General features: G+C 71.9%; 1 protein-coding gene across 1 annotated transcript; it reads left to right on the forward strand.

The window, feature by feature from the left end:
- The first annotated feature begins 1975 nt into the window (after positions 1–1975).
- Positions 1976–14740, forward strand: CEP131 (centrosomal protein 131). Its single transcript, XM_054593230.1, has 25 exons — positions 1976–2161; positions 2736–2842; positions 3300–3411; positions 3673–3800; positions 5591–5701; positions 6170–6331; positions 7671–7788; positions 8088–8270; positions 8370–8529; positions 8693–8787; positions 9093–9275; positions 9582–9758; positions 9838–9963; positions 10105–10230; positions 11101–11217; positions 11340–11442; positions 11964–12165; positions 12288–12395; positions 12479–12596; positions 12774–12848; positions 13479–13621; positions 13693–13870; positions 13962–14125; positions 14484–14544; positions 14621–14740. Exons 1-25 carry the CDS (start codon positions 1976–1978, stop codon positions 14693–14695), a joined length of 3318 nt encoding a protein of 1105 aa, XP_054449205.1. The 3' UTR covers positions 14696–14740.
- Positions 14741–20452: the final 5712 nt, after the last annotated feature.

The raw sequence follows: 20452 nt of genomic DNA on the forward strand, positions 1-20452 counted from the left end.
TCGTCGCCCGAAGCTTGGGCCCCCGCGCACCGCCACTGGGCGGACCCCCCTCACCCCTCGCCTCTGGCCGCGCAGGCTTCGTGCCCCCGCCGGGTTCGCGCAGGTGAGGGGCACGTGCAGGTGAAGAGGCTCCTGCCCGCGCCCGGCTGCGCTCTCGGCCTCCCGGGGTGGGTGACGGGGGGGCCCGGTCCGCGGCTGTAGGTTCTTTCTGGGGAGCTAGGGAGCGGCCCTGGGGCAGCCCGTCCGGGGGTCCCGGCCGCGCCCCTGACACCCACCCTCAAGGGAGGAACCTCCGTGCGCAGGGCGGCTTGGCCCAGGCGTTTCCACGGAGAGGCTGTTTATTGCCCCGAGCGCCGCACGCGCTGCTGCGTGGCCGGGACGGGGCCGCGGGGTCCTGGGGAGGGGTGTTAAGTTTCAGCCCCGCAGCCGCACACGCTGCCCGAGTCCCGGGCCTGGGGAGTGGCAGGGACGGCCGGCTCCCAGCTCAGGGCCACGGGCCGCGCACCGACCGCGGGGAGGACAGGCGTGCGCGCGCCAGCTCGCCAGGGCCGCCGGTGGCCCCGGTGCCCCCGGTGCCCCGCAGGACTGTGCCCTTTCCCCCGTGGTCATTCCTCGAGCGGCTCGTCCACCCTGTTGCTGAGCGCCTGCCGCGGGCCGGGCGCTGGGCCACACCACCCCGGTCCTCGTGGGGCTTCAGCTTTTGCGAGGCGGTCAGACAGTGCACAGACCAACCCGTGGGGCCGGGCGGCCAGAGTGCCAGGTGAAGAAAAAGGCAGGATGAGGGAAGGAAGAGTGACGGGGGCCAGGGCCTCTGAGCGACGACCTGGGGGAGGGGCTCCAGGCCGAGGGGCCCGCAGGTGTGAGTCTCCCCCCGGATGCAGACTGGCCAAGGCCCCGTCCCAGTGCAGCCGGAAGCCTGGTGTGGCTGAAGCGGAGGGTGGCCGTGGCGAGGCCGTCGGACCTGAGGGTGGGAGGCATTTGGACTCCGCACTCCACGCCTCGGGACCGTGGGCAGGTTTTCGGCTGGGCTATGGGGTGATCTGAGACCCTGTTCACAAAGGTCAGCTCTGGCCGCTGTGTGGGGAGGAGCTGCTGCGGTCGTCCAGGTTCGAGGACACGGGACTCAGGCTGGGTTTGTGTCCGGAGGGGACAGACGGGCAGGGAGAGTGCAGCCGGGGGAGCAGGTATGTGCCTGCTGGGCAGGGGCAGCTGGAGGAGGGGTGGGGAGTGTGTTGGTCTCTTCGGGTCTCCGGTGCCGGGGCGGGGGTGGTGGCCTGAGTCAGGAGTTAGGGGACAGCGCAGGCGGCCAGAGGCTGTGTGCCAGGCGACGGGGTGGACGGAGGGGGAGGCCTGGGCTGAGCCAGGCGCCCTCAGACCTCAGGGGTCCACAGGAGGAAGGGCCGGCAAGGGAGGCCCCGGGTGCGCCGTGCTGGGGGGCTGGCGGGGGACAACCTGGAAGCGAGAGAGGGCAGGTGCTGGGTCCTGGACACTCGTGGGTGTTCGGTGGAGCCTGAGGAAATGGAGAGGGTCCTGTGGCCCGATAGTTCGGGGACCCTCAGTTGGGCAGCATTCATCAGTCCAAGTCCTGGTGGGAACGCCAGCCCCCGCCCCCTCGTCTGAGCAGCGTGACAGTCCTGTGAGGCGGCACTTTTTAAATGTCCGCCTTATAGAGGGTGACCACGGGGCTCGGACAGGCGGTGCGTCTGTGGCGGGTAAATGGAGAGTGGGCCCAGACCCGCGCCGCCTGCAGTCTGGCCACTGCTGAGTGGGCCCCTCCAGGGAGAGGCCTCGCGTCCCCAGAGTCCTGCCCTGACAGGGGGCTTGTTTTGGGGAGGGGACCGCAGGCTTCCTGGGTGCTTGGTGGCCGGCAGTCCAGGCGCCCTGCGCTCCCGGAGGCCTCGCGGAGGTGGTGGGCGTGGGGCCCGGTCCGCTGACGGCCTCACCGCGCCGCCTCTCTTCTGCCCAGGGCCCCCGCATGAAGGGCTCCCGGGCCGTCAGCGGCCCGCCTGGCCCGCACACAGGCAGCCTGGAAGCCTTGGATCTGAGCCTGACGGGGCTCCCCCCGCCCGTGTCGTGGCGCCCCAGCAGCGCCTCTGCCGCCAAGCCCATCACTCGCTCCATCTCTGTGGTCGCGGGCAGCGAGCCGAGGAGGAAGGCGCTGGTGAGTGCCCGGGCCGGCGGCGTCCGGGGTCTCTGGGCGCCGTACCTCCTGGGGTTGCCATCAGGGTGGCCGCTGACCGCAGGGTACGCCCCGCACCTCAGCAGGCACCTTACCTCCGTCGCCCCCTCCAGCCCTGCGGCCGTCCGGGGGCAGGAAGGACCCGGGAGCTCACTCACGGAGCCTGCTGGCCCGAGGCAGCACCGAGGCCCTGCCAGGCCCATGTTCTCACTCCCTCCTGCCCTGTCAACACTTGGGTTTGTCTGAGTCTTGCAGGGAAGGGGGCGGGCAGGCCCGCGGGTCGGGGAGCGACCACAAAGACGCATGGACTTTGCTGCGGCGCCCGGCCCCCCACCTCTGCTCTCGGACCCTCTGCCACCAGGGGCAAGGGGCTCCGCCTCTTTCCAGGAAGGGGGGCTGATGGAGGCCACGCCCAGGATCCCCAGGCACGCCTGCCGCCCCCGTTCTCACCGCACCCACCTCCTTCCTCCAAACCTGCCCTGCCGGGCCGGCGCCGAAGGGCCGGGCGAGCGTCCGAAGCCTTGACCGCGCGGTGGTGGTTTCCTCCCTCTCTCAGGAGGCTGCAGCCGGGGGCCCCAGGGCCATCAACAACCTCCGCAGATCCAGCAGCGCCACCCAGGTCCACCGGCCGCAGGCCAGGCAGGCGTGGGCTGGCCCCCTCAGGTAACCCGGCCCCTCAGGCGACCCGCCCGCCCCCGTCCTGCCCGTGCCAGCCCTTCTCCCGGCCTCGCCAGCGTGGGCACTGGCTGGGCAGCGGGGCCCAGGTTGCCCTCACTCGGGTCCAGTCCTGGGCGGGGCAAGCAGGACACGTCTTGACCTGCTGTGTCTGCATGTGGACCTCGAGGCCCGTGTCCCCTGCCGCCGGCCCCGCTCTGTCCTTGCCGTGCTTTTCCCGGGGCGTCGTGGCGGCCGTGGGGTGGGGCCTTGCCCTTCCAGGGATGGCTGGGTGTCCCATCGGGACCAAGAAGCGTTATTTTGAGCTACAGGCTCGGGGACAGAATCCCGGCTGGGGACCGGACCTCCCACCCTTTTAGAAGCCGTCCCGCCTGCGTTCCTGGAATCTGTCTCCCCGCCCAGGCGAGTGACTGGCTGTTCCTGCCTGCTGTCCTCTCTGACATAGTCCGGCGGAGCCTCCCGACTTCCTGGCGCTCGTTGAGGGCAGCCCCGGCAGGAGAAGGCCGGCCGGCCTGAGCAAAGCTTCCAGCGAGACGGGGGCCTCGTGGAACGTCTTGGTGAGAGCTGGGGCCGAGTCTGGTCTGACTGTCCCTTCTGGGGGACACCTGGCTTCTCCTTTGTTTTGTTGCCCCTTCCAGGGAGGGGGGGACCTATGCCAGCTTTGACTACATGTCACAACAGAGGAGGAGCGGGACTCCCCTCCCCCTGGGACCCCCATCGCTCGTTTGGGGGCAAGGCTGTGGGGGCAGGCAAGGGGCTCAGGGTCCGCTGGCTTGCGCAGGGTCGTGGGCTTAGGCGGCACCCGTGTTCACTGGCAGGATGAGCAGCCCAGGGCCTTGACCTTGCCGCCCGACGCCCGGAGTCCCAGCGCCCTGGACGTGCCGGCGGGCCCACGGCGGAGAGAGCGCACCATTCCCTTGGCACCCAGCTTCACTGCCAACAACAGGTGCTCCCGCTGCGGGCGCTGGGCGCGGCCTGCCCATGGGGCAGACGCTCTGTCCTGAGTGAATGAGTTCAGCGAGTGAATGGCTGGCCCCTTCCCGAGGCCCTGAGAAGGGGCTGCCGGGGTGTCCTGCCCGCCGGGCTCTGCGCTGGCCTCAGGGAGCCCAGACAGGTGCGCACCGGGGGCTCCCCCGCTGCAGAGGTCTGGCCAGGACGGGGCACGTGCAGGCGGCCTTTCGAGGCTTGCGAGCCATTCTCGTCGAGGCTTCGCCCATGCGTCTCGGGGGGGCGGCGTGTGACACCTCAGGCCGTGCCTGTGCCCTGTCGGCTGGGAGCCCGTCATCGTCCGGCTGCGTCGGGCACTTCTCAGCCGAGCCCGCTGTGGCGCGGCAGAGCAAAGCACGCCCAGGGCGATGGCCGAGCGGGGCCAGGAGAGGACCAGTGGCTGGGCCTCGGCCGCGGGGCTGGCGGCCCGGAACCGACGGGATGGGCAGGGGCCTGGAGAAGCTGCAGGAGGATCCAGGCTCGGAGCAGCCACTTGGGGCTGCCAGGAAAGCTGGTCCCCGCACCCGCCCACGCTCGGCCCCAGTGGGGACGGCATGCAGAGGGACGGGGGACCACTCGTGGCCGAGCCCAAGAGGGCCGCCCTGTGCTTGGCACCACTGTCAGGCACAGGACGTCTGAGAGGCGTTCTGCGGTCTTGCCCCAGCGTCTGACACCAGGACTTAAACGAGAGCTTCGTTTCTATCAGCGACTCGCGCACGTAGCGGAGAAGTCCCACAGCCCCACCGACTGGGGACGAACGCAGGCGAAACCAGTCCCCTGCACCCAGCCCTGCCCCCAGAGCGGCCCCTGCAGGCCGCTCCGCTGTTCTCTAGGGAACGTCGCCCAGACCTACGGCTGCTGCTGCTGCTGCTGCTGTCGCTCAGTCGCGGGCCTACCCTGCGGGAGACGGGGCCGCTCTCACGCCCCTGCCCCGCCCCACCCACGGGGGCACCCATATCCTGGCGGAGGGGGGTCAGGCCGGAGTCGGGGCCGCTGGGGCCACGCGTCTGCGTGGGCTGAACTCCAATTCTGCGTCTCGTTTGCTGTGGGACGGGGGTGTTTACCCTCCGGGGGCCCTGCATCCTCATTCCTTCTTGGGGACGGCAGTGGAGTTGCTCCTCGGAGTCCCGAGAATTGCAGGCGTCTGGGACGTGCTATTGGTTTCCCTCACTTGTAACAAGCTCTCTGCTCGGCGGCCTGGCACCAGGCTCTGGTCCTGGATCTGACAGGGACTCCGAAGCCCACCTCCCTGGGACGCGGCACCGGCACAGCTCTCCCCTGTCTGCTGCTGCCAGAGGGGAGGGTCCTGGGGAGGGCGGGTCAGGGTCGGTGGCTCCTCTGGGAGAGCCGTGTCCCGTGTCCTGGGGTGCCCCACGGCCGCAGCACCCGGGCTCCCCACCTGCTGCCTGTCCCTCCCGCCCTGAAGCCTGGCGGGCGCCTCTGTGCTGCGCCCCCGCCCCCCTCGTTCTGTGCGCGCGTGCCTTGTCTCTTCCTCCTGGCGGGTCTGGCGCGCACAGGCCCGCTCTGCGCCGACCGCCTGCGGCCGTCCTCCTGCCCTCGGCTTGTGTAGGGCCGGGGTTGCGGTTTGCACGGCTCCGGTCGGCTCGGCGAACGCCCTGGTGGCGCTTTCCCGGGGCTCACGGAGGCCCCGCTGCCGGGTGCGCTGGCCGCGCGGGGGCGGCCACGTGTGTGCCTTGGGGACCTGCCGTCCACGCCCCCGAGCCTGAGCCGCCTCCCGTCTCTGGGCAGGAGCAGCAAGGCGGCTGTGGGCAACTGCGTCACCGCCATGGTGCACAACCGGTACGCGCCCCCGGACGCGGCGCCCCCCAAGAGTTCCAACCGCACAGCCCCGTCTCTCAAGTAAGGGCCTGGGCGCGCGCGTGACCCCCGGGGCTGCCGCCGCCTCCCCCGTGGCGCTGGTGGGGGACGGACCGGGCCCGCCGGGCGCCCCTGTGCGGTCCTCCTGATGAGGCCCCAGCCCCCGGCTGAGTCCAGAGCCGGGCGGGTCTGCGGGGGCTGGGCTGAGTGTGTGTCACTTCCGTGTGCTCAGAGACAGCCGCGGGCTTTCCCGAGGCCCCTCCCGGACCCTCTGGGACCCTGAGACCTGTTTGCTTTTGAAGGGAACCCCAGGGGCCACCAGACGAGTGCTTGGGGGATGGCCTGGCAGGTGGGAATGGGGCGCAGGCCCTCGCCGGCTCCGGGTGGCCTGCGGCACCTCCTGCCAGGCCTGAGGCTGAGGCGGCCACCACGCCCGCGGGCACGGCCTCCGTCCGGAGGCCGAGCGCTCCGGGCGGGGCACTGCGAGCCGCTCTGCCTCTGTGTCCCCAGCAACCTCGTCAAGGCGGCCGCCGGCGAGGGCGAGGGCGAGGGCGGCAGCTCGGGGAAGCCGCAGAAGAACTTTGCCAGCAGCCGACCCGTGGCCCGGAACGACACAGGGGCCCCCGAGGGCCTGCCCAGGCGGAGGGAGGTGACCGAGGAGGAGGCCGAGAGGTGACCGCAGGCTGTGGGCGGGCGGGGAGCGTGAGGCTCTGGCAATGGAAGAGTTGCAGAACGATCGCGTGAGGTACGGGGCCAGAGAGACCGCGTGCCGTCCGAGTCTGCTCGCCCTAAACCTGTAGAAAAGGCGAGGCTGGGGGCCGCGCGGGGCCGCGGGAGGGCCTCGGGCGGGCGGCGCGCTGAGACTCTGCTGAAAAGTTCCTGAGCCACATACACAAAGGGGGCGATTGTAGCACGTGGGTTACGTTTCAGTAAAAGTGAAGCGTTGAGTGCAAAGGTAAGAATAGGAAAAAAACCCAGGTTCTGGATCTGCTCTGGAGACGGGGGCGTGGCGGGACCTTCTGCCGTGGCCCCGGGTCTGTGACATCACCTTGCACCCCTGCGCCCAGCTGGGTGGTCCCCGTGTGTGGTCCTTGGAGCCTGGGGCCCGGGCCCTGACAGCCCGCGGCGGGAGGAGCCGGCCGAGGCCCGGAGCTGCGCTCGCCCCCACCTGCCCGCCCCCCGCGGAGGCCCGGGCGGGGGGCCCCTGGCCCGTCCCCCAGGACGTCCCGCGGCAGGCGGCCGATCGCATCCTGGGTGCTTCGTGCCTTTGCTGAGGAAGCGAACACGTGGTGCTGACGCCAAGGTTGAGGCCCCGCGTTTCGTCACCGCGTAGCGTGTGTAGCCGGCACAGCAAAGGGCACCCCTTCAGTGACCCGTGGGGTGAGCGGTGACGCCTGTGCAGCCGTGCCTGCGGATCCGGCGCAGCCGGACGTGGCGTGTCCGTCACCCCCAGGTCCCTCACAGCCCTGCATCCAGCACCTCCCAGCCGACCAGGCCACCCGACCTGTCCCCGCGTGGCTTTGTCTTTCCTAGAACGCTTTACGGCTGGAGCGCACGGCCTGTGATCTTTTCTCCTCTGTTGTTTCTTGGGGTTGGGGTTTTGTTTTTGTTTTTTTAAGATTTTATGTATTTTAGAAAAGGGAAGCGAGAAAGAGGGGAATATCCGTGTGTGGTTGCCTCTCGCGTGCCCCCTGCTAGGGAATCAGCCCACAGCCCAGGCCTGTGCTCTGCCTGGGAATCAAACCGGCGACCCTTTGGTTCGCAGGCTAGCGCTTCGTCCACTGAGCCACCCCTGCCGGGGCCATGGCCTATGGCCTTCTGTCTGCACCTGCCGCCTGAGCCTGCAGGCGGCAGGCCTTGGGCGATTTCCCTTTCCAGGTGGTTGTGAATGAAGCCTGTGGATGGGGACTGTGGGCCACCTGTGCGTACAGCGGCCGGCCTCTGCCCTGATGGGCCTTCCGGGGCCCTGAGCCGCTTGGCTCCTCAGGTCCTGAGTCTACTCTCTGGGCAGGTTTATCCACCAGGTGAGCCAGGCCGCCACCACCATCCAGCGCTGGTACCGGCGCCAGGCGCAGCGGCGCAGAGCCCCGGCCGCCAGCCTGGAGCACCTGCTGGTGTCCAGGCGAGAGGTCAGTGTGGGCATGAGCCGCCCCCGGGGGTCGGGCGAGCAGGAATTCCGGGCTCCCAGCCACACGTCAGGGTTTCTGGGACCATAGGATTGAAACTAGAGTAGCCCATGGTCCGCTCCATTGGGCACCTGCCCGCCACCCTTCCCTGAGCGGCTCAGTAGGGCCTGGGTGTTGGGAAACACCGGCTGGGTCTGCCCCGGCCGAGCAGTCTGAGCCGGTTTCTGGCTTGGGAGGCCCTGCTCCACGAGTGCAGAGCCATCTTACCCGAAGGAGCCCCCGGGAGGGGGCTTCCTCTGCAGGGCAGAGAAATGGCAGCTTGGGGGACCCGTGGGGGCGCATGGAAGCCCACCTCCAGATCAGCAACCCCGCCTCCCCGGCGGCCAGCGGAGGGGGACCTGCTGGGCCCACACCGACAGGAGGCGGCGGCCAGGAGGAAGGCCCGGGAGGGGAAGGCGCGCCAGGCCCGCCAGGCAGCTATTCAGGTGCTGCAGCCCCAGACCGCGTCCCACTGGCGGCTGGGTGGGGCGGGCGAGGGGCCCCCGCGGGCCGTGGGTGCAGCCACTCAGCGGGCTCCCCCACAGGAGCTACAGCAGAAGCGAGCCCAGAAGGCAGGCGCCGCCGGGCCTGGGCTGCTGAAGGGGCCCTGGGAGGCGGGGACACCTCGGACAGGCCAGGACCCACCACTGCAGCTGGAAGACGGTGCTCAGCAGCCGCCTCGGACCCCTAAGGCCAACAAAGCTGGTGAGCCGGGGTCGGGGGGAGAGGCTGCCCTGCCCCACTTTCTCCGGAGCCGTACGGAGGTCAGGACTCCCGAGTGTCCCCTCTGCTCCGTGCCTGGGCTCTTCCAAGGGCCCCTCCTGATGGGGCGACGCCCGGGTGGCTGACTCTGGCTTCTGTTTTGCAGGGACCAGCCTCTGCACCGCAGGCCTGGAGGACCCCGGCCAGCCCGTCCCCGACTCCTCCCCAGAGCCCCGGCAGCTCCCAGAGGACAAGGCGCAGGTCCGGTCACAGCCCTTCCCGCCCTGTCCCTGCCCCGCCACAGCTGTTAGGCCCCTCAGACCAGACGGGACCTGCTGCTCTGCTGCAAGGACAGGGTCCCACGGTTGGCTCTGGGCTCCTGTTGGATTGTCACAGGCTCCCTGGGGGGGCCCAGGCCTGCACCCGCAGAGAAAGCTGGAGGCTCAGAGGTTAGGTGGCAGCGATGCCCCCAGGCTGAGGAGGCCAGGCCCCCGACACATCCCTTCCCTGGGCACACCTGGTCCACGGTTCTCGGGTAGCTTCTCCCGCCCACCCGCCTGCTCCAGGACACCGGCTCCCGGGACGTGGTTGGTGAGGCCCTGGAGACCGGGGGCCCAGCCAGGAGCACGGCTGAGTTCAGGTCGACCCTGGAGGAGCTGCTGGACACCCTGAAGCTGCTGGAGGAGGAGCCGGAGCCACTGCCCCGCCCTAGGGCCTATCGCAAGGACAGATACGCCTGGACTGGCGAGGTGGCTGCCGGCCCTCCCTTCCCTCAGCCCGGGGCCCTGGCGTCGGCCCTGAGAATCCAGGGAAACCCTCTGGGCCTCTTCCTGCTTTCCTAGGGACCTGAGGGGACCGGTGGGGGCCTCGGGGACCCCCAGTCACCCCGGGGCTTGCTGAGGCGGAGGACCCTCAGAACGGCACCGACCCTGCCCCGCGAGGGTGCGAGCAGCCCGGGAGGACCTCCCGTCCCCGCCCAGCCCAGGGTCCCTGGGGCTGGGGGAAGGCCGCCCAGAGGCCTCGCCGCCTGAGGCCGCCCCGTGCCCCGCCCACAGGAGGAGGACGCCAGCGCCTTGACAGCTGGCGACCCGGAGAAGCTCGGGGAGCTGGGCACACCCGCCAGGCCCCCCGAGGCCGGGACGCTGCTCTCGGAGGCCAAGCTGCAGAGCCTCGTGAGCTTCCTGGACGAGATGGAGAGGTCAGGGCAGCACCGGCCGGCTGCCGCCCCACAGGTGGGGGGGCGCCCCCGGGGCGGGCGGGGTGGCCGGCGCCCCCGTGACCAGACCCGTGTGACACGGCCTGCGGCCTCAGGGGCTCCTGCCGGAGGAGGGCCCGGGGCGCCCGGAGTCTGCGTCCGAGGTGAGCGCGCCCGAGCTGCGGCCGGAGCCGGAGGTGGAAGAGACGAGGCGGGCGCTGGTGCTGCTGCAGAGGGCGCTGGTAACGCCGCACCCAGAGGGAGGGGCGGGGCCTGCCGCCCGCTGTCCCCGCCGCGTCCCAGGCCTCCCGCGGGAGCGCGTTCTGCCAGCGCCGCTCCCCAAGTGGCCTGTGTCCTCTGTGTCCCTCTCTCCGCACCCCCAGGCACAGCAGCGGGACCTCACCGTCCGGAGGGTCAAGGAGACAGAGAAGGAGCTGGGGCGGCAGCTGCGGCAGCAGAGGGAGCACTATGAGGCCACCATCCAGCGGCACCTGTCCTTCATCGACCAGGTGACGCTGCCCGGGAAGCAGGGCACCCGGCCAGGGGTGTCTGGACTCCCGGGGTCGGTCAAAGAGGGGCAGGACCGATTCCGGTCCGGCTCAGGCCTCAGGGAGGCTCCTAGGCCCGTGGCCTTCCTGGCTGGGCGTTCGCCCCCCTCTGGTGAAATGGATAGTGTCTTCCCCGTGGGGACAAGGCGTGCCCTGTGCAACAGGCTGGTCCAAGGGCCCCCAGCCCCGTTGGGTGATCTCCCCACGGCTGGGGTCCCTCGGGACTGATGGGTGGGAGGCGTTCCTTGGACACGCATCCTGAGCCTCCCCTGTGCTTTCTGGGGCCCTTGGGTCCCGGGCGGCTGCCTGTCTGTGCTCAGCTGCACGTCCGCCAGGCTTTGGTCTGCACAAAGCGCTTGGAGGGAGGAGCCTGGAGGAGCCAAGTGGCCGCCGATGGCCGTGAGGGACGCTTGGCTCAGCGGTCGTCTGTGTGTCCAAACCAAGGGTCTTTGTGGAGCCACCAGGGAGGCGGGATGCCATCCAGGGGCTTCGGAGCGCCCCCGGCAGGCGGTGGCAGGCCCCCTCCCCAGGCCGCGTGATGAGCGTGGCGAAATGAGCCCTTTCCCAGGACAGCCGTGACAGGGCCACAGTGGAGGGGGCTCGGCGCCAAGGCCACCGTCCCCAGACATGCCCATCCGGGTTCTGCTGGCACCAGCCAGGCTGGGAGCGGGGGCAGGGCCGGCCAGGAGCAGCTGCAGCCCTGGCCGCGAGCACAGAGCCCCGGGCGGGAGGGGGCCAAGGGCTCGGTCGGGGGCTTGCCCCCCAGGCAAGGGGAGGCGAGGGTGTCGGGCATCGCGCGGGGCAGCCGCTCACCTCCCGCCCCGACCGCAGCTGATTGAAGACAAGAAGGCCCTAGGGGAGAAGTGCGAGGCCATGGTGGCCGAGCTGAAGCAGGGGGACCAGCGGCGCAGGGACAGGGAGGCCCAGCTGCAGGAGCAGCACGTGCTGGTGAGGCCCCGCCCGAGCCTGCGTCCAGGGCAGCCCCGGCCGTGAGGGCCGCTGGCGGGTGCCGGGAGCCTCCCGTGGGCGCCCCGCTTGGCTGCCCGCTCCTGCAGCACCTCTGCTCGCAGGAGATGAAGAAGCTCCGAGAGCTGATGAGTGCCACCGAGAGGGTGCGCAGGGAGAAGTGGATGAGCGAGAAGACGCGGAGGATCAAGGAGATCACCGTCAGAGGTGGGGTGCGCGATGGCGGCCTCGGTCCCGGGGCAGCGTGGGGGCTGTGGGTGAGGCTGGGTGTCAGCCGCACGGCTGGCGGAGAGGGTGACGTGGGCCCCGGGCCTGACGAGGCAGCTGCGGCCGCGGGGGACAGGCCTTGCCTTCCCTTGCTCCCTCTGCCCTCCGTCCCAGCTCCTCTGGCTTCCAGGGGAGCGAGCTGGGCGGGAGCTCAGGGCAGGGGTCCCAGGTTTCCTGCCACTTGTCACGTAGCTCCTACCGTGGGACACCCTCGTCCCGGGGACTCCCCCTCCGAGGAGTCTGGGCGCTGCCGGGGGACATCCTACTGGCCAAAGTGTGGGTGGGCGCACAGCCCTTGCAGCAAGGAGGGGAATCAGTGGGAGCCCCAGGGGGCCCCCTGGATGGATTGCAGCCCTGGCGTCACAGTGAGGGAGAATTGGGGGTTCCCCCCAGCACTGCTGGGGCCCCCCGCCGCAAAGGTGGCTGAGGCAGGGGCGCTGCAGCGCTGTGCCCCCACCTAGGCCTGGAGCCCGAGATCCAGAAGCTGATCGCCAAGCACAAGCAGGAGGTGAAGAGGCTGCGTAGCGTGCACGCGGCCGAGCTGCTGCAGGCGGATGAGCGGGCAGCCCAGCGCTACGGGCGCCAGGCCGAGACCCTGCGGGAGCAGCTGGAGCAGGAGAAGGAGGCGCTGGCCCGGCAGGAGCGCGAGCGCGCCCAGCGGCGGTAAGTTCCTGCGCGGCGGTTGCACGGGGCTCGGCAGAGCGGGGCGCCGGGGTCCGGGCAGGGCGGGTGGCCGCGAGCAGGGCAGCCTCTCTCCGCGCTGCCAGCAGGCCTGTTGTCCGCAGCTTTGAGCAGCAGCTGGAGCAGGAGCAGCGGGACCTGCAGCAGCTGCGCCGGCGGCTCTATAGCGAGGTGGCGGAGGAGAAAGAGCGGCTGGGCCAGCAGGCCGCCAGGTGCGGAGGAGGGGCCCCTGGCGCCGCCGCCTGCAGCCCCCGCCCCCCCCCCCCGCCCCGCACTGACGCTGGGGTGCCCACAGGCAGCGAGCAGAGCTGGAGGAGCTGCGGAGGCAGCTGGAAGAGGACAGCGCGGCCCAGGGCCGCGCCCTGAGAGCCGAGTGCGAGAAGGGCCGGGAGGCGCTGGAGCGCAGGCACCAGGTGTGCGTCTCTGGCCCATCCCTGGCCGTCCCTGCGGCCCCACTGAGGGCCTGTGGGGGGGGTGGGGGCAGCTGGCTGGATCACAGGACCAGCGCCCATCCCTCCCCGAGACCCTCGCTTGGCTCAGCCTCAGGGTGTGGGGCCCCAGGGAGGCCGCTCACTGGTTGCTGCCCCCAGGTGGAGCTGCAGGCCCTGAGGGACCAGCTGGAGGCGGAGAGGCGGGCGTGGGAGGCCGACTGCGCCAAGAAGGAGGTGGGTGCCCCACCCCACCCCCACCCCCACTGGCGTCAGCGCGGGCTCTGCTGCTGGGCTGGCCCTGGGCCCTCGGTCTGGCTGTCCGGGCTAGTGCTTCGTTCTGAGCTGTCCCAAGTGCTGTCTCAGTCCTTCCCCTTGGGGCTCCGGGGGATGCGTGGGGTGGGGGGGCTGCGGAAGGTCCCAGGTGCCCAGGAGGAGAGCAGCCCCCACGCTCCCTCCGCCCGGAGATCTGCCCCTGAGGCGCCACGCTCAGCCGGCTCCCGCTGCCCCCCTCCCCGCCCCCGCTTGGTGGTGGCCGAGTGGCGCCCAGTTCTGCGCCCACCGCCGGGCACAGGAGTCCCTGAGCCTGGGCTGCCCGGGCCAAAGGGCGCGTCCGAACTGGTGGGAGTTAGCAGGGCCCCGAGGCTCCCACAGGGGTGGGGGTGGGGGGGGCTGGCCGCAGCAGCCCCGGGTCAGGGCCCTTTCGCAGACCCAGGCCCTGTGACAGCAGCTGCCAGCCATGCCTCTGCTGCCCCACACCGGCCGGGAGGGGCGTGGTCCCCTCCCTGAGCGCTGGTGGGGCCTGCGGCAGGCTGAGGTCCCTCCCAGCACCTGAGCCGCCCCCCGTGCCCCCGCGCCCCGCTCCAGGAGGCGTGGCTGCTGAACCGGGAACGGGAGCTGAAGGAGGAGATCCGGAGGGACCGGGACAAGGACATCGAGCGGGTCATCCGCCAGCTGGAGGCAGACACGACGCTGGCCAGGGAGGAGAGCGAGAGGGCCGCCGAGAGCCGGTGAGGCCTCCCCCGCGGGCGCCTCGCCCGTCCCCGCACGGTCGCCCCTGACCTTGCACCTCCCCCGCCAGCGTCCAGCGCGTCCGCGACACGTACGAGGCCGAGCTCTCAGCGCTGGGGCAGTCGGAGCGCAAGCTGCAGGTCCAGTGCGCGGAGCTGAGGGGGCGGCTGGCGGAGGCCGAGGGCGAGGCCGCGCACCTGCAGGGCCTGGTGCGGCAGAAGGACAGGGCCCTGGCCGCGGCGAAGGCGGTGAGCCGGCCAGCGGGCGGGGGACGGGGCGGCGGCCGGGCCCTGCGCTCCTCCCGTCCGGACTCATCCTGCGCGCCCTCTGTGCGCCCAGGAGAGCGAGCAGCTGGCCAGTGCGGGGAGCGGCCTGGCCCAGGGCCTCCGCCAGGAGCTTGCAGACCGGCTGGCGGCCGCGGAGGAAGAGAACCGGCGGGTCCGGGCTGAGCTGGAACAGCTGAGGCGGGAGAAGCAGGCGGAGCTGGAGGACGTGCACGGGAGGTGGGTGCTGGGGCGGGTCTCGGGGGGCGGCCCCCAGCCTGGGGGAAGGGGCGCTGTGCGGGCAGGGCGGAGGCCCTGAGAGGTTGGCAGCGGGGGCTCTCCACGCCCACGGGGCCCCGCGGTCCTCCCCGGACCGTCTGTCTGCTCCCCACGGCCGCTTGGAGAAGCGACGTGGGCTCGAGGCTTCTCGCCTTTCCTGAGGCGCCTGTTGGGGTCCCCGGTTTTGGATCTGACTTGCGTGGAGGCTGGTTCCGTGGGTGTTGTGGCTCCAACCCCTACGGAAAGCCCTGCGCCGTGGTCGTCAGCAGGGGCGGCACCAGCCGCCCCACTGCCCTCGGTGCCCCACCGCGCCCCGCAGGGTGAAGGCGGCCCTGGCGAAGAAGGAGGAGGCCGTGAGCAGCCTGCGGAAGCAGCACGAGGTGGGCCCGCGGCGGCCGGCGGCCCGGAGGGGGCAGGGGCGCAGCCCGGCCTGACCGCGGCGGGTGCGTGTTGCAGGCCGCGGTGAAGCGGGCTGACCACCTGGAGGAGCTCCTGGAGCAGCGCAGGCGGCCGCTGCGGAGCGCCAAGTGACCCCGCCGCCCAGCGACCCCAGCACCCGAGGCGCCAGGTGGCGGCCCTGGCTGGAGGTGGACTCCTCCCAGCCCCTCCCGCCCCCCCGGCCCCGCCCTGTGGGGAGGGCACTGTGGCCGCGTTTTAGAAGTAAAGAGCTGTTTCTTAATACTTTGTGTTCCCTGTCTGACTCTGTTCTGGGGTCCGGGAGGGGCTGGGCGCCACCCTAGGGCCCCTCTGCAGAGCGGCCGGGCGGGGGCGTCCGTGGTTCAGCTCTGCTCTCAACCTGCCCCTCCCGCCATGCCCCCCCCCCCGAGTCCTCTGTGCCATCCTGCCTCTGGCCAAGCCCCCCGCACCCACGGCCCTGCACCTGCCCCCCACCCCTGGGAGGGGTCCCAAGCCACCTCCCACCCCTGCCCGGTGCCCCCCCAACACCTCAGAGACCGTGGCGGTGGGGAGCCTGCAGGAGTGGGCACCGGACAGGCCGTGCCCGCGGGCAGGCGGCCGGGGACAGCGGTGAAGCACGCTCCTGGGGCCCTCGCTGCCCCCCAGGCTGTCTGGATGCCGCCTTCCAGGCAAGGGTCTGGGGCCAGGCCCCTGGCAGATGCGAGCTGGCCGGGAAGCCTCTCCTGCGCGCACACTGGGGCAGCCTCTGCGTGTGGGGGGGCCCAGGGCTGCCACTCACCCCCTGAGGGCCTGGGGAGGTTGGGGTTCTGCCGGCATGAGCCCCAGCAGCGGTTGGTCTCTCCCTGCGGCCACCGGAACGCTGGGCGCAGAGGTGGACTCCCCATGGGCCAACCCCCACCCGCCCCCGTGTGTCTGGGCCTTTCGGGGCTCTGGGCAGGGTGGGGCTCAGCCTGGGGTGTGTTCAGTCCCAGAGCGCTGTTGACACAGAACGGAGTGGGCATCGGGGAGCCGGGATGGGCGCGGGAGCCCGGGGCACAAGAGGGAGGCCCGGGTGGGCGCTGCGGGTGCCCAGGGACAGGAGGACCACGAGCGGGGCTCACGGGGGAGGGGCCGTGTGGGTGGGGCAGAGGCCCGGGTGGGCCAGTCCCGAGGGGCGTCTCCGTTAGCAGAGCCTTGGGGCGGGGGCGGGGAGGCAGGAGGAGACCCGGGCGCAGGACCCGGTCCTGGGCGGGTCCAGCTCAGGGTGCCGGGCCCCAGGAACGGGACGGGACCCCCTCGGCTGCACCCTGGGGCGGCGGGTGTCCCTGCGCCGTGCTCACGGCGGCTGCGTGGGCCCCGGCTGCCCGAGACACCGGCCCGGCCTGAGTGCTGTGCAGAGCCCAGCTGAGGCTGCAGCTGGGGGTCCTGCAGGGTCTGGGCCCAGAGGGCACCGTGCTGGGAGGGGCGGGCGCTGGTGGCGAGACCGGAGCTGCAGGAGCCTGCGGGGAGGCCGGCAAGGGGAGGGCGAGGGGCAGCAGCCGCACACGCTCACCCCCCACCTCCTGTTTCCCCTTCTGCCCCCCACACCCCTGCCCTGCCCCCGCTGCCCCCCGCCACGGGCCGAGTCATTCGTTCAACGCTGCCTTTATCCCCTTCCCCTGGCGCAGGCCCGGGGTGTCCCTTAGGGCTGCCCTGCCCCTGCCCCCTCTCCTTTCCCTGCCTCCCTGGACCTTCCTGGTCCTGAGGGTGAAGACAGGGCCCCAGGGTGCCGCTGAGCCGCTGGGCGCCGCGCCGCCCTGCCGGGCAGGGCTCACCTGTGCCCGGCTTCCCTCGAGGGCTCTGGGAGGTGGTCAGTCTGGGTGCGTGGAGGCCGCGCGGGCTCTGGCCTTTGTACCTGCTGCCGCCTGGCCGTGCCCAGCTTGGGGGCGCAGTGTCCTCCCCTCCAGGCACAGCAGCCTGGTGCTGGCCGCTCCCGGGGGCGCACTGGCACTTGGCACATCCCCACCGGGCCGGGCCGACTGACCATTGCAGCGCCTGGCCTCCCCGAGCCTGGGGTGGGGGTGGGGACAGCAGACGTGGTTCCTCCGTCACCGGAGGGGCCGCCTGCCTGCTGGCCTTGCACCATCGCCTTGCCCCGCAGTGCGGACGCCCACCCATGGGTGCCCCACGTTCGCGGTGTGACGCGTGACCGCCCGCAGTGGGGGGAGCCAGCTGCAAAGGCCACCCCTCGCAGGCCCCGTCCCTCCATGTGAGTGGCCCGGGAGGCAGGTCCGGAGGCAGGGTGCGGACGGGCGCCTGTCGGGGGCTGGAGACGGGCGGCCGGGGAGTGGGCTTGCGGCCCGGCCGATGCGGGGCGGGGGCGGTGGCCCGGTGCTGGGCCCGGGGGCGGGGGGGGGGGGGGCGGGGCAGCGGCCGCGCAGCGCTGGGTGCACGGAAGGCGCCCGGGCTCTTCGCGTTGCGGCGGTTTGTTCTGTCGTGTGCATTTCGCCCCAATTAAAACAGAAACCTGCAGAGTGAGCAACGGTGCTTTTAATAAACCACATTAAACGACATTAAACAAAAGTCGCAAAGAAACAGGTGGCACCCAAAGGCCTGCTGAGGGCCCCGCAGCGCCCCCTCCGCCTGGCCCTGCGAGGAAGGGAGGCCCCGCCTGCGCCCACCCTCCCCAGCCCCCAGCCTCAGGGTGGGGAGAGTGCAGGCCGGCGCCTGGAACCCACACCTGTCCCCAAGCTGACAGATGGCCTGTCCCTGGGGTGGCCTTTCGGGTTTCATTTCTGTCCACAGCCAGGCAGCCCTCCCCGCCTGTGTCCTGGCCCCTGCTCACTGACCCCCCACCCAGGCTGAGCTGGCCAGGCGGGGCCCCGGGGGCCACCTCTGAGCACTGGGGCGCTGCTGTCCCCTGTGCCCGGGTGGCGCAGGCACTGCCCCCCACGGCGGAGCCTGCAGCCTGGCCAGCCCTGGGCCGTGAGCACCAGAAACGCCCGGCGCTGCCCTTCTCTTCCAGGGACTGTTTGCACTTAAGGCCGAAGCTCCTTCAAGCCGCAGCTCCTCCCAGGTCACGGCGTGTCCCCCGGGAGTGGGGGCCGGGGTGGCCCCGCCAGGCCAGCGTGGAACTCCGGACATCTCCCCTTTTGGGGGGAGGCTGTGCCTTGCCGCCTGGGGTCTCTTTGGTAAATGCGGGGAAGGCCCCCGCCCCCGCCCTGCAGAGTGCAGCTGTCGGGGTGGGCTTGCGGGGCCTCCCCCGGGTTGGGCGCTATCTCAGGCGAGTTCCCTTTACCAACAGCACCGCCCCCCCACGCAGCAGGGCGGTGTGATCGCAAGGGGCCCCGGCCCCACCCCCGCACTCCCAAGCCGGGGCTACATCCCCGAGGGCAGCAGGGAAGGGCTGTGCCGCCCTGGGGTGTGCGGGGTGTGGGCCTGGCCCTGGGCCACCCACAGCGGCGCCAGGGACGTGGGTCGGGGGCTGCGCCCTCCTGTTCTGCGGCAGCGCAGCCAGGAAGCGGCGTCCCCGCCAGCCTGGCCTTTGTGGATGGAAGTGCGTTATGACCGGCCGGGACCCCAGGGCAGCGGCCACTCCCGGACGTAGCACGCTGAAACCCCACCACCTGCTGGGCTGATGGGGGGCTCTGGGGCATCCTGCCTGCCCCAGGGTGGGGGGCAGGGCACATCGCCAGAGGCCTCTTGCCATCCTGGGATCGGTGGACGCCCGTGCAGGGGGCTCCCTGAGGTGGGCTGGCCACCGGGCCCCGCGCACAGGCAGGCCCCCCCTGCCCGCCCACACCCCTGCAGCCCTCGTTCCCAGGGGCCCGTCGCTCTCCCTGCGCCATCCCAACACCGGACGAGTGAGGCCAGGCCACCGGGCACCCAGCGTGTGGTCCTGCGGCTCAGGACCTCCGCTCTTCCTTGGCGGGGGCTGGCCCTCAGGCCCCGGGGCCACGGAGAGGGCCCCGTGGAGGGTCCCAGGCTCCCCCCGCCCAGGGCCGCACGGCTCTGTCCTGCCCGGGCCGCCTTGCTGTTGGCTGACCTGGAGGCCTAGCAGTTCCAGCCCCCGGCTGCAGGGGGCGCACCGGTGGACCCTCCCCTGAATCCTGGCACCAGCCAGCCTTCCCGCCCTGCCCCGGGAGCAGCGGCGCAGGGTCCTGGCCAACGCGGGCAGCGCTGGTCAAAGGGCTGGGGTCGTGGTGGGGACACGGGGAGCCCCTCCAGGACAGCGTCACCTGCCCGGGGGTGGCAGGGCTGCTGCCGCCGTGAGATCCCCGAGGCCCAGTGCACGGGAGAAGGGGCGCCCCCCAGTCAGGCGAGGTGGGAGTGCAGGCCCCGGGCCCTGGGGGTCTGCCCCTCCCGGCCTGGACCCTCCGCAGGAGGATCTGGGCCCCTGAAGGCCAGAGGCCCGGCGCTTCTGCATGCCGGCGTATGCACGCGTGTGCGTGTGCATGTGCCTGTGTTCGTGAGAGCCCCTGGTGCACCGAGGCCAGGGGGGCTCCGAGGCTCTGGACGGAGGCAGCTCAGGTCCCTGGCGGCACCGGGGCCAGGTGTCCGAGGACCCCTCCTTCCTCGTCAGCGTGGCCTCAGGCACAGTCAGGACGGGCCACAAAGCTCCCAGGCCCTCCTCCACGGGCGGAGGGGGCACCGCAGCAGGGCCCCCAACGTCTGAAGGAAAAGCAGGGCCACCTCAGGATGAGCAGGACGCCCTCTCCCAAGGACTGACCGGCCTCACCGTCCCTCTGGGTCCCTGTCCCCTGCTCTGTGGGTCACACTGGCTCTTGCTCTCTCCCCAAGACTGGTGGCCCAGTTAGGGACAGGCGCCCCCTCCCCCTGCCCCCCCACCTCCAGGCCCTGCCGAGCAGCTTCGCTCCTCTGGCCAGAAATGAATGGATGGCCGAGCGGGCGAGCTCGCTGCACTGCGACCCCGCTCCCCTGGGGGGAGGGGCCTTGGTCCCCAAGCCGCGGGTCCTGCTGTGCTCGCAGCCGCCACTGGGGCAACGGTGCAGCAGGGCGCTCCGCGGAGCAGGGGACCCTGCCTCGGGCCGGCGCTGTCACACAGCGGGTGGGGACGGGGGCTGCGGCTCCTTCTCCAGGGTGGTCTCAGCGTGGCTGGGGCAGGGCCGGTGTGTGAGCGGCCCCACGCCCACCAGTGCCGGCGCCACCCAAAGGGGCCAGACTCCAGCGCCTCCAGACCTGCGTGTTCAGGCCCCGTGCAGGCCTGACCCTGTGGGGGGGGCCCCGGCGCGTCCCAGGCCACGCCGCGCACTGTTTCGCATTCCTGGGTGCCATGGCGCCCACCGCCGCGCGTGGGCCGTGTCCCCGTGGCCCTCCCCTGGTCTCGGTGCCCCCACCGCCTCTCCAAGTCCCCTCCTACATCTCCGTGACCCCCGCGCTGCCCCCGTGACCCCTCCCCGGACTTCGTGCCCCCCCAACCCACGCCTCCATCTCCGGGTCCCCCATCCTGCGTTTCTGTGTCCCTCCCAACGCCTCAGGGTCCCCCAGCCTGCGGGTCCCCCTCCGCACATCTCCCTGACACCCCTCCCCCGCGCTGCTGCGCCCCCCCCCCCGCAGCTCCCTGTCCCTCGGCCTCCGGTCCCCGCTCCACGCGTCTCGTGCCCCCCCCCGCCTGCGGGTTTCCCCTCCCACGCATCTCAGTGCCCCCCACAGCCGGAGAGGGGCCCCCCCACCGCCGCGCGCGCTCCCGCCAGTGTTTTCGGACTGCACCAGCCCCGGAGCCCCGCGGCGCCGCGGCCGGGCGGGCGGAGGCGCCTGGTCTGTGGCCGCTGCCGGCACGGCGCCCGGCCCGCACCCCGCCCGCCCCCAGCCCGTCGCCCCGCGGCCGCGACGCTCGGCAGCCCGGCGACAGGGCGCTCGCACCTGTGGGGCAGCGATGGCGCGGCGCGGGTC

The sequence above is a fragment of the Pteronotus mesoamericanus genome, unplaced genomic scaffold, assembly GCF_021234165.1.
Source record: "Pteronotus mesoamericanus isolate MK-2021 breed Mesoamerican mustached bat unplaced genomic scaffold, CSHL_Meso_final scaffold_408, whole genome shotgun sequence".
In the NCBI taxonomy this organism is placed as follows: domain Eukaryota; kingdom Metazoa; phylum Chordata; class Mammalia; order Chiroptera; family Mormoopidae; genus Pteronotus; species Pteronotus mesoamericanus.

Excerpts from the sequence above, each read along its gene's own strand:
- CEP131 (XM_054593230.1), top strand. The coding sequence starts at position 1,976 with ATGAAGGGCTCCCGGGCCGTCAGCGGCCCGCCTGGCCCGCACACAGGC. Across the intron at positions 12,849-13,478 it reads CCGACTGCGCCAAGAAGGAG|GAGGCGTGGCTGCTGAACCG; the intron begins GTGGGTGCCCCA and ends GCCCCGCTCCAG. Across the intron at positions 14,126-14,483 it reads CTGGAGGACGTGCACGGGAG|GGTGAAGGCGGCCCTGGCGA; the intron begins GTGGGTGCTGGG and ends CGCGCCCCGCAG.